This window comes from Pan troglodytes, chromosome 22, assembly GCF_028858775.2.
Source record: "Pan troglodytes isolate AG18354 chromosome 22, NHGRI_mPanTro3-v2.0_pri, whole genome shotgun sequence".
In the NCBI taxonomy this organism is placed as follows: Eukaryota; Metazoa; Chordata; class Mammalia; order Primates; family Hominidae; genus Pan; species Pan troglodytes.
The window spans coordinates 22360140-22376690 of NC_072420.2; the positions used below are offsets into that span (position 1 = coordinate 22360140).

At 35.1% G+C, this 16551-nt stretch overlaps 1 protein-coding gene across 5 annotated transcripts in view; it reads left to right on the plus strand.

Annotated features, from left to right (window-relative positions):
• The window catches only part of NCAM2 (neural cell adhesion molecule 2), a 548173-nt gene that overhangs the window by 332150 nt on the left and 199472 nt on the right, over nucleotides 1–16551 (plus strand). For all 5 annotated transcript variants that reach the window (XM_009446220.5, XM_054675113.2, XM_531397.8 and 2 more), the window contains 2 exons: nucleotides 7395–7555; nucleotides 10275–10420. In XM_009446220.5, the coding sequence (XP_009444495.3) occupies nucleotides 7395–7555; nucleotides 10275–10420 (307 nt within the window). The remainder of the gene's footprint in view (nucleotides 1–7394; nucleotides 7556–10274; nucleotides 10421–16551) is intronic.

Sequence of the window (16551 nt, forward strand, 5' to 3'; positions counted from 1 at the left end):
GATAATATTCCAGAAGAAAGGATTGTTATCCTAGCAGATGACAGCTCCATGCCTGTTATTGCCCCCGAAAGACCTTGTAGTGGGATGAGATGTGGAGGTGGAAGACATTGATATTGATGATCCTGACCCTGAGTCGGCCGAGGCTAATGTGGGTATCTTCCTTTAAAAAAAAAAAAAAATAGTGATAAAAACTTAAACAAGAAAAAATATATATCCTTATAAAATAAACAATAAAGAAAATATTTTGTACAGCTATACAATGTGTTTGTACTTTGAGCTGTTATTAAAAAAGAGTCAAAAGTTTAAAATTTTTAAGAGTATATAAAGTAAAAAAAGCTAAGGTGAATTTATTATTGAAGAAAGAAAATGTTTAGTGTCGCTTAAGTATACAATGTTTATGAAGTCTAGAGTACTATACAGTAATGTCCCAGGCCTTCACAGTCACTCACCACTTACTCACTGAGTCACCCAGAAGAACTTCTAGTCCTGGAAGCTCCATTTACAACATATATATATGTCCTATATATATATAGCATTAATTTTTTTTTTTTTTTTTTTTTTTTGAGATGGAGTCTCACTCTGTCACCCAGGCTGGAGTGCAGTGGTGCAATCTCGGCTCACTGCAACTTCTGCCTCCTGGGTTCAACTGATTCTCCTGCCTCAGCCTCCTGAGTAGCTGGGACTACAGGCATGTGCCACCATGCCCGGCTAATTTTTGTATTTTTAGTAGAGACGGGTTTCACCATGTTGGTGAGGCTGGTCTCACACTCCATGTGATTATCCCGCATCCGCCTCCCAAAGTGCTAAGATTACAGGTGTGAGCCACCACGCCTAGCAAAAAACACTTTTATACCATATTTTTTACTGTACCTTTTCTATGTTTTGATATGTTTAGATATGCAGATATTTACGATTATGTTACAATCGCTTCCAACATTCAGTATAGTAACATGCCGTACAAGTTTGCAGCCTAGGAGAAATAGGCCATACCATATAGTTTAGGTGTGTAATAGGCTATATACCATCTTGGTTTGTGTTAAGTACACTCTATGATGTAAACAGAGCTTCAAAATTGACTGGGAACATATTTTGTAGAACATACCCCTGTGGTTAGGCAATGCATGACTGCATTATCCTTTTTATGCATGGCTGGAATCAATGTGTCAATAATTTGTTAAGAATTTTTTATATTCATGGTTATGAGAAATATTGTTCCATCATTTTCTTGTTCTTGACTTTTTAGGGGTCAGGGCATTACTAGTGTCAGAGAATGAGTAGTGAAGTATTTCTTCCTCTTCTGTTTTCCAATATAACTTTTATGTAATGTTTATTATTTCTTAAATTTCTGGAAAAATTGCCAGTGAAACCATCCGTGTCATAATTTTTCTTAAGTTCACATTTAAGCACAAATTCAATAATATTTTTCATAGAAATAGGGCTATTCAGGTAATTTTCTTTAGTGAGCTTAGATGATTAACGCAATTCCAGGAATTTGTCCATTTCTTTTAAATGGTATTTACTGGCATTGTCATTCATAGTATCCCTTTGTTATACTTCAATTTGCATGTTTTCTGTAGTATTCTCCCCTCTCTCATCTTGATAACCTCATAACTGGTTATTTGTTCTACTGTCTTTTTTATCCTGATTATTCTAGATGTAGGTTTATGTACATACTAATGTCAGTGAATCTGCTTTTGGCTTCACTTATTTCTTTTTTGTTTCCTATTCTCTATTTCATTAATTTCTGGTTTTATTTTTATTATTATTTTCCTCCTGTTTACTTTGTCTTTAATTTTCTTTTCCATTTTTGATTGCTTAAGGTGGACTCATGTCATTGATTCTAATCATTTATTCTAATACAAGCATCTGTTTTTCCTCTCTAAATATGGCTGTAATTGCACCCTGCTAATTTTGATATGTCATATTTCCACTTTGGAGGGGTTTAAATTTTGTTTTTAATTCTCATGTTATTTTTAATACCATTCATTTAGAAGTATGCTGATTTGTTTCTAAGTATTTGGGTATATTTCATAAATATTACTGCTGTTGATTTTTAACTAAATTCTATACTTATCAGGAAATAGACTTTTTAATGGTTTCAATTTATTTAACTTCATTGAGTCTTAAATTAAAGTATGTGTATTCCACTATTATTGTATGGAAAAATCCCTAATATTAAATAGATCAATTCCCTTGATAGTATTGTGGAAGTCTTCTATATTTTTTTGTAACGATTCTTCTCCAACTTTATTTTTAAATGTGTCTATTTTTTTTTTTTTTTTTTTTTTTTTGAGACGGAGTCTCGCTCTGTCGCCCAGACTGGAGTGCAGTGGCGCGATCTCGGCTCACTGCAAGCTCCGCCTCCCGGGTTCACGCCATTCTCCTGCCTCAGCCTCCCGAGTAGCTGGGACTACAGGCGCCCGCCACTGCGCCCGGCTAATTTTTTTTTGTATTTTTAGTAGAGACGGGGTTTCACCGTGTTAGCCAGGATGGTCTCGATCTCCTGACCTCGTGATCCGCCCGCCTCGGCCTCCCAAAGTGCTGGGATTACAGGCGTGAGCCACCGCGCCCGGCCAAATGTGTCTATTTTTATATTCAGTTCTCTCTGTTTTGCTTCATATTTTTTGAAGCTCTAGTATTATATGTTTAAACATTTATTCACGTAGATCAGTACTATGAAAATTATTATTTAAGGGCTTTAAGGATGGAAAAAAATGATACCATATAGAACTTTGTTTCAGTCTTCTTCTGTTTTTCATTTTACCATGTCTTCAAGTGAACTAAGTTACGTCACTATGTCTTCAAGTTTACTAATATTTTCTACTGCAATATCTAATGTTTTTAATCCCATCAGAGTATTTCTCATCATTTTATTTTTCTTCTCTGAGAGTTTCAAGGAGATGTTTTGTATGTCCTCCATGCCTCTCTTACCATTCTCATGTTTTACTTCCTTGAAAATATTGGAATATATTTCTAATAGTTGTTTTAATAGGCATCTACTCACCTACCCTCTGTATCATACCTATATTTTGTAACTGATTGATTTTTCTCCCTCTTGTTTTATTTATTTTTTGGAGACAGATTCTCGCTCTGCCACCTGGGCAGGAGTGCAGTGGCACTCACTGCAACCTCCAACTCTCGGGCTCAAGCGATCTTCCTGATTCAGCATCCCCAGTAGCTGGGACTATAGACATGCGCCACAATGCCCAATTAACTTTTTAATTACTATTTAGAGAATTGGTTTCAGTGTGTTGCCAGGGTTGAACTTCAAATCCTGGCTTCAAGAAATCCTCCTGCCTTGGCCTCCCAAAGTGCTGGGGATACAGGCGTGAGCCACTGTGCCTGGTGATTTTTCTCCTTCCTCTGGGTTGTATTTTCATGTTTATTTACTATCCTGGTTAGTGTGTGTATATATATATATATATATACTCTCTCTCTCTCTCTCTCTCTCCATATATATATATATATATGGAGAGAGAGAGAGAGAGAGAGAGACAGAATCTCGCTCCGTCGCCCAGGCTGGAGAGTGCAGTGGTGCGATCTTGGCCCACTGCAACCTCTACCTCCCTAGTTCAGGCAATTCTCCTGCCTCAGCCTTCGAGTACCTGGGAACACAGGCACGTGCCACCACATGGTTAGTTTTTGTATTTTTAGTAGAGATGGGGTTTTGGTATGTTGGCCAGGCTGGTCTTGAACTCCTGACCTCTGGTGATCCATCTGCCTTGGCATCCCAAAGTGCTGGGATTGCAGGTGTGAGCCACCACACCTGGCCGTATCCTGGGAATTTTTATTTATTTATTTATTTTGAGACAAAGTCCAGCCCTGTCGTCCAGACTGGAGTGCTGTGGTGTGATCTTGGCTCACTGCAACCTCCACCTCCCAGATTCAAGTGATTCTCTTGCTTCAACCTCCCAAGTAGCTGCGACTACAGGCGCCCACCACCACGCCCAGCTAATTATTTTGTACTTTTTGTAGAAACCGGGTTTCACCATATTGGCCAGGCTGATCTGTAACTCCTGACCTTGTGATCTGCCCTGCCCGCCTCGGCCTCCCAAAGTGATAGGATTACAGGTGTGAGCCACCATGCCCAGCCAGGAATTTTTAATTGGGTTCCAGACATTCAGAATTTTGTGTTTTGGGGTGCTGAATATTTTTGTATTATTTTACTTTGTTTTATAGATGCAGTTAAGTGACTTGGAAAAAGTTTTATTTGAGGGAGAGCTTCCATTTAGACTCTTTTAGGTGGATCCAAACCACCTTCAGTCTAGGGTTAATCTGGTTCCATTACTGATGCAATATTATTCTTAGGAGGTGACTTAAGTCCTGTGTTTTAGGATATCTTTTTACTCTGGATGGTTGAATTGCAGATTATTCCTGGTGCTGTGTGAGCTTCTGGAATTATTGTACTTTATATTTTCTAATGGTTCTTTCCCTCATCTGAGAAGGCCTTACTGGTGTACACTCATTGATCAATACTCAGTTAAAGATTTGTTGGGAACCCTCTGCAGATATCTATAGCTCTGTTGTCTGTGCAGCTGTCTTCTCTCACATTATCTAACCTGCACCTTCTGTCGCTTTGACCTCCCCCAACTGCACACTCTGTCTTCCAACCCAGATACATTGCCTGACTCTGTTCGTGTTCTCTGCCTCCCCCAGCTGCAGCCTGAAAACTCTCTTCAGGCAGTCAGCGATGGAGGTACTCATATGCCACTGTCATATGCAACCAGTTGGCTAATGTGTGAAAACTATTGTTTTATATGTATAGCCAGTGTTTTTGTTGTTTAAAGTGGGAGCATATAGTTTATGTTAATACAGTATTGTTCAAAATGAAATTATCATTCAATTCTTTAGTGTTTACATTAATTCTGTAATCCTGACCCCTACATTCTTGTACCTGAAAAAGGGGACGCTTAGAGAAGTGGTTTGAGTTTCAAAGAATGGGCTTAATGCATGTGTCAGAATGCCTTGGAGTGATTTTTTAGACGTTGACATTTCACAGACATGGATTGTGAATAGCAATAGGAGCATTTCTACCTGACTTTATTGGGAGGGAGTAATAAGGTATTTATTGGGAGGGAGTAATAAAGCATTGGTAATATTCCCTTATTTATGATGGCTTAATTATATTTCCTATTGAGCATTTAAAGTGAATGTAATCTGTACACACTTATGTTCTCTAAATATGTTCAAGTTTTGCCCCTCTACTTCAAAGGCCAAATCAAGGATTTTTATTTTCTCATGAAAATTCCCAGAGTAGTACAGCCATCTTCCTTGTCATATCTCCCGTTATAACAGATCACCTCCTGCTCAAAAAAGTTGTAAGTCCACTAATGGAATCTGCATTAACCTCTATTAATGCCAACCAAATTATGGGTTCCTCATGATGGGTGGCAACTAATTTGCTATACATCAAACATTTAGCACAATGTTTTATATGAAGTAAGGAGATAACCCTCTTTTTTAGGAAGAACATTGGAACTTAATTAACCTGCTGCTTTTATTAATGGGTGAGCCTGTCTTTTTATTTGTGAATTGAGGAGTAGAGATATACACATACTGTAGTTCTCTGATTTTGAATGAGTAAGCAGAGGGAAAATGCACATTTATGGGCTAATTGTGAGTGCTGAAACCTCTACCGTGCTATTATTATTATTATTAGGAAACAAATGAATAACTTTCATTGAAGATATTGAGAAATATATTGTATCCCTAATTATGATGAAAACCCTATCTACATATTACATTCTAGACAAAAACTCTGAAATGTCATTTTTATACCTGTTGTAAAGATTGCATTAGTAATAATATCAAAAATATATATAAAAGATACTATATATGCATTTATTATTATTATTTTTTTTTTCGGACACAGTCTCACTCTGTGGCCGAGGCTGGAGTGTAGTGGTGTGATCTCAGCTCCCTGCAACCTGCCTCAGCATCCCTTCGGAGTAGCTGGGATTACAGGCGCCTGCTACCACGCCAGGCTAGTCTTTGTATTTTTAGTAGAGATGGAGTTTCACTATGTTGGCCAGGCTGGTCTCAAACTCCTAACCTCAAGTGATCCACCCGCCTCTGCCTCCCAAGGTGCTGGGATTACAGGCATGACCCACCACACCCGACCCATTTGTTATTATTTTATGAATCCTAACTTTGCAATCTTCCACTCCTCTTAAGAAATGTTGTGTACTTCATGGTACATATAGAGATGTCATGAGAAACTGGAACAATAAATTCTATTGAGTATAGACATATAAAGATTATGTTCATATATGTGTTAGTGGTTTCTGGAAAGTAGAACCAGAATTCACTGGAAGGAACTGTTTAGTGTATCAGAGAAATGTTTGATTTTATTTTAGAAAATAGTTTTAATAATATTTATAGAGATTTTTTTAAATTTACAATTGTATGGACAAGCAAATGTCTCCATCCCAATGGACAAATTCCAGAACTTTCCATTAGTGGTTTTAAAATCAATTCAGTCATGCAAAATACTATTATAAGAAAAATACAGGAGGGGATGCAAAGAAGAGAAAAGAGGAAAAAAAGATGAATAAAATGAAAGGAGAATACACAATATAAAACGATTCCACAAATACTGAGGGAAATCATAGAAATAGTTCAGATTTTAATATATTGAAAATATTTCTTACTGTAGATTATAGTAAAAAATGTTTGAAAGCCATGGTTGGTTTTAAAGGACAACTTAGACTAGAATGGAGCAGAATGAGATGTATTTCAGTAGAGAAAATAAAACCTTAAAAATATTGATAATTATTTGGGACTAAGAGGAAACAGAAAAACAATTTATTTTCCTCATTAAAGAATAAAATTATCACATTCAAAATAGTTTCTAAATTAATTGTGTTTTCATGTAATTCTCTCATCTTACTATTTTATTGGCAGTACTTATATGCAATATACATTTATGATATATTTACATTGTATTTACTTTGAAGCTTCTGTGAAGAAATTTTCTACATAAATTATTTTAAATGTGTCCCAAGAGGGGAGTAAATAAATATATATAATAAATATGTATTGTCTCACCAACATTTAATTGTGTATGGTATTAAAAACAGCAAACAAAATTTTTTTTTGCCAATAATCAAAGTACAAATTGAACTGATATACTTTTTGCCTGGTAACTATTAAGATTTTGACATAGTTCAAATGTTATTCTTGTGTCTACATTCAAAAAAAATTTCAAGTATAATTTTATTGTTTATTCGTTAAGTTCTGAGGCTACTAAAAATATACTTTTGATTGGAATATAGCCCTGTCTTTCAATGATGATAGCCATATAGTCATCAAAGCCTATAGATAAAAAAGGTGATTAAAATCTACTAAATTATAAAGCCAGATCTGTGAGGATGAACCTCTTTTTTCTTCTTTAGGAATGGCAAGCTCATTGAAGAAAATGAAAAGTACATAATGAAAGGGAGCAATACAGAACTCACTGTCAGGAACATAATCAATAGTGATGGTGGTCCTTATGTCTGCAGGGCCACAAATAAGGCAGGAGAAGATGAAAAGCAAGCTTTCCTCCAAGTCTTTGGTAAGTATTATAGCATAGTGGCTAAAACTGTTATGTCTATTGGAAGATCAGAGTGAAATTCTACTCTAATCATTTGAACTATTTAAACTTTCCATATTAAATCTGTTTTCTCTTCTCTGTAATATGTTTTTTTAAATTTCAGCTACCAGATAGAATTTTTTGAAGAATAACGTAAAATTACACATGCAAATTTTTGTAAGTCATTGATATGTTTACAGAAGCTGGAAAAAATTAATTTAAATTACACCTAGTGGGGTTTGTCATCTGTGTCTGTAAGGGTGGATCTCTGTAAGTCTCTAAATGACACATGTTAGGATCAGTTTTACTTACAATATAGTTCAAAAGGGCACATTTTTAAGGCTACAATTTAAAAACATTGACATGTAACTATACTTAAATATTTGCTTTCATTTAACTAAATGAAAATATAAGATAAATAACTTCCATATTTACCAAGAGCCATATTATCTTATTTGGGTAACTTATAGAGCATATAAAACTAGTACTTTACAGAAATATAATGATGTAGCTTCAATTATGTTTACAAGAAGAAAGACAGTGATGGCAGTGGGTGCTTCTAATAGAATTTTTCCCTTTAATTAGTGTAACACTAAAAAATATATGCCCTATTAACATTTAATATGTTTTCTCCAACTTTAAAAACACTGTTATTGAAATGCTTTCACAACAAAAAGGGGAAAAGGAAGGAAGGAGAAATCTGTTAGAATAAGAAGGACTGGGGCCTGTTGTGGGGTGGGGGGAGTGGGGAGGGATAGCATTAGGAGATATACCTAATGTTAAATGATGAGTTACTGGGTGCAGCACACCAACATGGCACATGTATACATATGTAACTAACCTGCACGTTGTGCACATGTACCCTAAAAAAGTATAATAAAAAAAAAGAAGGGCCAGTGTTTGCAGTTGACAGGTGCAGAGTGCCCCTTACACTGACCATGAGATGAATGGTAATCCCTGCGTGGACACGCCCTCTGCAGACTGGCCCTGTAGTCACTGCTGGAAGCATTTTCTGAGCTAGAGAGATATTTATAAAGCTTATTTTCAAGTGGAGTGACAAGGAGAATAAACAGCTATACCAAAATGTATTAAAATAAAAAATACAATTTTAAAAGTAGAGATGTTTTGAGAATGAAATTGGATAAATCAGGAAGCATTGAATAAAGAGAAGTATTGTTTTGGATAGCATAGTGTTGGAAAGTTATTCAGCAGGATAATGTTTAGGTGATGTTCAGAATGATGATCTTCTAATGATCAGAAGTAGGCCAAGCTAAGAGCCTGGAGAAGATTGTTCACTTACAGGGAAAAGTAAATATACTTAACATTTTTAGAAATTATAGAAAGTCTCTAACTTGTTCTAGCAGTGTTCCCCACTTGAAAATATTTTTTCTATAAAACCTATAAAATTAAATAAGTATGATTCAGTATAAAAATAATCATATTAGAAATAGTATTGTGTGAGATTATTCCAAAGGATAGATGGTCTTAATCTGCCTCAGTGTACCCATCTGAAATAGTATTTACATCGTTTTTATCAGGATTGCAGTGAAAAAGAAAAAAGATTTTTTACATTTCTGATATTTTCATCCTTTCAAGTAGAACATAATACATGAAAATTTTACATGTTATGTTATTGTTATAATCCCTTTTGTGTAGTAACATTCAACAAACTTTTGTTGCTCCTGACACAAAATTGTATGCATATTGTGGGAATATAACTAAATCTATTAAAGTTAATGAAATAAAGAGTGAATTGTTAAAAATTCTGTATGCTGTTTTTCTGATACCAAGAATGTTATTTTCTGAGCTTAAGAACAACTTATTTGTGTTTCTTTGTTAAATGTATTAAAATATATAAAAAGTAACTCACACTGAAATAATGAGTACTTGATTGTATCCATTTTATATCTAAACAAGCAAACATTTAGGAAATACAAATAACACAGATTTCAAAAAATAAAGCTCTCTGGAACTATGTAAGTTTATGGAGGGACATATTTTAATATTAAGATAATTAAAATTAGTAGACATAATGCTTTTCTTTTTATACAATTTATGATTAAAAATTAGTTACGTTGTCTAGTATATTGTTAAGTAAACTGAAGTCAAAATAAATCAAGTGGAATAATATATATAAGTAACGTAAATATATTTACTTAGTAAATGTTTCAAAATTTTATATGATTCTACTTGCTACATTTTCAGGATATATCATTTACTTCTTTGGTGAAATTGTTAAAGCTTAAGAGAGAATTAAACCAATTGTGTGTGCATGTGTCTGTATAAATATATTCATGTGTATGTATGTGTATATATACATATATGTGCACACATATGCACCCATATGCATGTGCCTTTAAAGGAAGAAATTTTGATTTTGTGGCTTTAAGATAGGAAAATAAATCATGAGATGACTTTTAAATTGGCAGAATTTTGAAACAAATTATAATTTGGATGTTGGTTTCTAAGTCACCTCAAGTTATTTTGTATAATGATAACAGATGAGTTTTATTTCCTAAATTTTTTTCCTGTGCTATTCAACTGTCCTGGCACATCTGTAAGGCAAAGCAGGCCACTGTAATTCTACAAAGCTGATAATATCATACTATACTATAGTAGACTTAAATACCCATCATGACTTTTGTCTGAGAAGTAATATTTTCCTCCAATACCGGTTGAGTAATATATATATTCTTTACAGTACAGCCTCACATAATACAGCTTAAAAATGAAACTACATATGAGAATGGTCAAGTCACACTCGTATGTGATGCGGAAGGGGAGCCTATTCCAGAAATCACTTGGAAAAGAGCTGTGGATGGCTTCACGTTCACTGAAGGCGATAAGGTAACCACATCTCAATATGTAATGGTTTCCATTACCATGCAATTTCAGTATTTTCAATATCATTAAATCACAAATTAGTCTCCAATTTACCTAGTAACTTGTAGGATCAAATAAATGGTTTGATTTTTAAAAAGGTAACTAACACAATGTCGGCTTTACAACTTTCGTGGGAGGGGAAATGTCAATATGAAATATGTAAAGATGTTCTTTATTAAGTCACAAACGTTTAGGCTATTGGTATTACTAGCGTTGCTTAACTAGACTTTTGTTATACGTTGAATCTATAAAGTATGTTATTGCAATTTTAACCCCTGCTGTGTGAGTATCTGGCCTTTGCAGATTCACTGACCATGAGAGAAGTGCTAGGACAAATAATATTGCCATTTTAAAAACAGGAATAAAGATTTACAAACCAGTACATTTGACTTTAAACCTCAGCAATTTCAGTTTCTTAAAGAAATGATTGTATATTTAGAAAACACTGTGGTGAGTGATGAGCGTTGGGATTGGCGAAGAAGATTTACTTCAAATTAATTTAATGTATTTTCTACTTAGACAGGTGTCAACAAACTACAGTCCATAGGGCAAATTTGACTTCCAGCCTGTTTTGGTAAATAAAGTTTTATTGAAACTAAAGCAAAAGAGTAATTTAAATTCAAAAAAGTCTGACTGTCATTCAATGCTTTACCCTTTAGAAATTGTCTTTCTGCAGTAGAAGTGTAGGTTCTGCTTTCATATAATTTAGAATCTAATGTAGAGAAATAAGTACAAACAAATTACTGCATTGTGATGACCTTTAACCAGAATGCATTCAACTTACTTAGAAATTAATGAAACATTACTATATGTTTCACTATACTAATGGATTTTAATTACTATTATATTTCACAACTATTCATATGAACTTCAAATACAAACAAAAGAGAAAGGAAAAGATGGTGAAATATTGAAATGATAGAACTGGCAATTTCACATAAGTGAAGATTATAACATTAGGCTATTACATTGCTTTTCTCTACTCAGTGTTAAAGAGAAACCTCCTTTAAACTTTTTTCATTATTAACTTTATTTAGGTAAAGAGTCCAATTTCTAAAGTATTCATACACCTCAATATAACTTTGATTTATTAACATTGATAGTAAAAAAGAGAAGAATAAATGTTTGTCCATAGTACACTTTACATCAATCAGTCCATCCCATCATGTTATATTTAACAACATGCTAAACCCATAAATTCACCAAAAAAGTAACTTCTCTGGTCAATTTATTACTTTCCTTTTGAAAGACTGTGTTATCATATATGTTACCCTTTTTTGTTTCATTTTCTCCTCATAATGGCATTTTAAGAGATTATTTGATAATTGTACTATTTTGATATACTTATTTTATATATTCAAGTTCAAAATCAAATTTATAAAATGTGAATGACAGTCATAATCTTCTGCAACCCAGATAAAAGTTATAGTTTGCTTTAGTATATTCTTAACAAAAAATAATGTATGTTACTATGACACAGTTGCCAAATCTGAAAAGAATTAAATTTATGTGAAATTAAAAAAATACAATCAGATATCTGAAACCATAGAGGATTGTTTTTGTTTCAATTTTGCACGTTTATTTAGATTAGATCACTCAAAAGTATTTACTTTCATGCCCTTAGACTTTATCATACCTTCATATTTCTAATGCTGTTTTCTAATTATTTTTCAGCTTACTGTAAAATTCTTAAAAGTTATCTTCTCAAAGATAGTTTTTACTCTGCATTTAATGAATGTTACCTTATATATTATGCAGAGAATGAAAGATAAATTATACTCAGTTATTTCATTAATAAATGTCATCAAGTAACAAGAAAGCTGTTATATTTTATTCTTGGATCTATGCCCCAGGCCACCCCAAACTACATACAGATATTTATTCTGTAGTAACTGTGAAAAATAATCTTAAAGCTTTTGTTTCCTAAGGAGTATATTAAAAAACACATCTTGTTTTAAGAAAATATGACTTGGTTTCTTTGCAAAAAACAATTATAGAAACTCAAATATGCTTTTCTGCACAAGTTTAATCCAGTCAATAAAGAAATTAAGTCTATTGTATTTCTATTATATTTCTCCAAATGTATTTTAAGATCCTCGACTTATTTTTCTATACTCCAGTACGCTTCTTTTCCCCTAATATTTCGAGTTTCCTGAATAGCATAATTCACAAATCAAATGGTTGAGCTGAACTTTGAAGTAAAGTTTATCTAGTTTTGAATCTCAGCTCTGCCATTTATGATGCCTCAGCATGATAAAATTGAGTTCAAAGAGTCCAAATAACATTACCAGTGTTATATGAACTCTTTTTAATATGAGTTTTTAATATGAATTTTTTCATCTTTAAAATGTTGATATTTACCCTCCTGTTATAAGGAAGATGAGCACATTACAAATGCATATCAATGTTTATCATATTATAAATATCCAATAAACTTTACTTTTTACCTTGCCATATTACAAATTTACAGTACAAATTTACACATTTTACTTTGTCATATTACAAATTTACAGTATGGCCTCACATAATACAGCTTAGAAATGAAATTACATATGAGAATGGTCAAGTCACGCTTGAAGCATAGTTTATCTTGTTGCCTCTGTAAAGTATAACACCTAAGGTTTGATTGAACTTTCATGAGATCATATTATTCCTATCATGGAAAGTAGCATGGGATTGTACTTTCCATAAGAATCGCGTGGGAAGACTATCAAAGTGCAGATTCTAGATTCCCACTTCTTGAAGTTGATTTAGTATATGTAGCCCAGGGCATAGGAATGCATATTAAATAAACTCATCAGTTGGTGTCATATTGTTAGTCTTCAAGCCATATTTTGGGAAACAACTTCAAGTAAGGATGAAATTTAACAGCTAATATTTCCAACAGAAAAATGATCTTAACCAATTAGTTGACACCTGATGGGGGCTTGGGAAGTATAAAACAAAACTAAACTAAAATTTCCATTATGCATATATCAGTCAAGTTTTGATGAAACTAAAATATATAGATCAAAAATAGTGAAATATCATAAATGTCGTGTAGTAAAAGCTAATAATTTCATCTAACAACATGGCAATGTATTTAGCAAATATGTTCATCCTTTTAGATTTTTCAGAGAGGAGGGTCTCAATTAACAATATTCTTTTTTTTTTTTTGTCTAAGTTCTCAATCACCAGATAAGACCAAAAAAATGGGGATAAAATACCATGTGACTTAAATGTATAGATAAGTGAATGCTCTTATACTGAGCTCAATAATTAGATAAACATACTCAACACAGTCCCAAGTAGCATGAGACTTACAGCCCTCCCCTGTGTGAGAAGACATGCTAAGATAACCTTGACTGAGGGGGACAATGGTGAACCCATGTTCTCTTTGGGGTGGTCCTTTCTGAAAAGAAAAAAAGGAGTGGTTAGGAAGTGTATTTAATTTTTTGTGCCCCCATAGTTACCTATCAGATATCTCTTCACTTCCCATGGGAGAAAAAGTAAGGGACCTGAAAAGTCCAACTGTGGTATGTTGGAAGACCTTCCTCCCCATGGAATAAATGATTAAGAGTTCATGAGTAGCATTCACTGCCCAACTAACAATATGCTAATAACATTTAAATCACCATATACATAACTATCTCAATTTATCGTCTGGTATTATTACTGCATAGTAAATGACCCCATAATATAATGGCACAAACCAATAATTTCCTCTCACTTCTGATTTTGTGGATCAGAAGTTTGAGTAAGGCTTGGCCAGATGGATATCACTTGGAATCTCTAATGTGCTTGTATCAGATGTTGCTACTAATGTTGCTTGTAGTTGTAGTTATGAGGAGGTTCAACTTTGCTGAGAAGCCAACATGGCTCACTTAAGTGGCTGGAATTCAGTCTTGACTGTGGGCTGCAAGCTCAGGTGGAGCTGTTTTTGGAACATCTATATGAAGCCTCTCCAGTATGGCTATCTAAGAGCAGTCTGCTCTCCCTTGTGGCAGCAGGCTTTCTCCACAGAGAACATTTCAAAAGAATCAGGCCAGACAGACACTATCTGGTCTACTCTGACATAGTCTTGGAAGTCACACATTTCTCACTTCTGCCACAGTATATTGGTTACAAACAAATTATAAGGTCGCCCAAATCCAACATGAGAGGAATTAGGCACTCTCTCTTGATGGGGAAGGATTCACAATCATATTGTAGATAAGTATGTGGGATGGGAGATATTGTTAAGGCCATTTTTGAAAATGCATCTACAATTTATCTCAAAATATTCCCATGACTTAAGTCCAATCATTTTCCCAGGCTTGTAGATGAGGAAACTGAGGCTCAGGAAAATTCAGGGGTTTGCACAAGGTCACACAGGGAGTAAGTGGCAGTGGCAGGATTTGAACTGTGGTCTCTCACTCTGCATAGTGCATGCCCGTGCAAGGGCTTCAGGATTCTGTTAAAGTGTATGGCTGGCACTCTCATAGGAATTTAAATTATATTTCCATTTAATCAAATAATTGAAAAGTCAGAAGAAGCTTTGTTTTTAAAACTTGTTTATAATCTGATATTACTTATTTTAAACTAATTAAAATATAGTGTTCAGTAAACACCAAAACTATTTACTGGTTTTTGTTAAAATACATATATGTAAAAAATTACTTCGTATAATGGGTACTACCAAAATGTTTGAAAACCCATGCCATATAAAACAATCTAGAGGTGTGGGAGGGGAGCAAAATGGCAGAATAGAAGGCTCCACCAATTGTCTCCCCAACCCTGCAAGGACACCAAGTTAACAACTATCTATACACATACACACACACACACACACACACACACACACACACACACACAATCTTCATGAGAACCAAAAATCAGGTGAACAGTTGTAGTACTTGGTTTTAACTTCATATTGCTGAAAGAGTCACTGAAGTGATAGAAAAAAATAGTCCTGAATAAACAACACCAACAAACCTCCACCATCCTCAGCAGCCTTGACATGGTGTAGAGAGCTTCTCTGGGAGCTGGAGGAGAGAGAACATAGCAATTTTGAGGCAGTGAACTCAGTCCTGACCTGTTAGAGCAGAAAGGAAAACAAGACCTAATTCAACTGACACCCACCCACAGAGGGACCATTTAAACCAGCCCTAGCCAGAAAGGAATCACCGATTCCAGCGGTACAAACTTGAGTGCCTGCAAACCTCACCAGTGAGGACCAAAGTGCTCTGTGTCTCCCAGTAAACTTGAAACAACTTATGAAACTCTAGGCCATAAGGACTGCAACTCTTAGGAGAGTCCTAGCGCTGAACTGGGCCAAGAGACAGTGGACTGGTGTCAGGTGGGGAGGAATGTGACATACAGATACACCAGCTGGGGTGGCCAAAGGAGTGCTGTCATCTTCCCTCCCCTAACCCCAGCCTGCACAGCTTGTGGCTCCAAAAGAGACCTCTTTATTCTGATTGACGAGAGGAAAGGAAAGAGTAAGGAGGACTTGGATACTAGCTCAGCCACAGCAAGATAGGGCAACTGTTAGAGTTGTGAGGACTTTGTTCCATGTCTTATCTCCGAAATGGTGTTTCTATAATAGACAAACTCTGGGCCAGATGAGAACACACTGGCTTTCATGAAAGGACCCAGTCCTGGCAGCATTCATCAATGGCTAACTAAAGAGCCCTTGGGCCCTGAATAATCCACAGTGATACCCAGGTACTACGTCAAGGGCTTTGATAAGCCTCTGATACTTTGCTGGGTCCAAATAATAGCACAGCCACGGGGGTAAAGCATGAAGTGGGGTCTTAGGGTCTCCCAATCCAGGACCTGACTCTTGCATGCCATTTCTGGACCTGCTGTGGGTCACTGTCCTGAAATGTGATTGCAGGCCAGGCAGCATTCACCACAAGCTAACTTAAGAGCACCTCAGCCTCAGGGGAACATTGTTGTAGTCTAGCAGTACTCCTTGTGGTCTGGGGTGGTGGTGGCTACAGGGTGAGGCTCCTCTGCCTTTGGAAATGGGAGGGAAGAGGGGGAAGAACTGAATCTTGTGGTCTGAGTGCCAGATCAGCCACAGTACCATAGAACACCAGGTAGACTTCTAAGGTTTTAGACCTCTAGTCTCT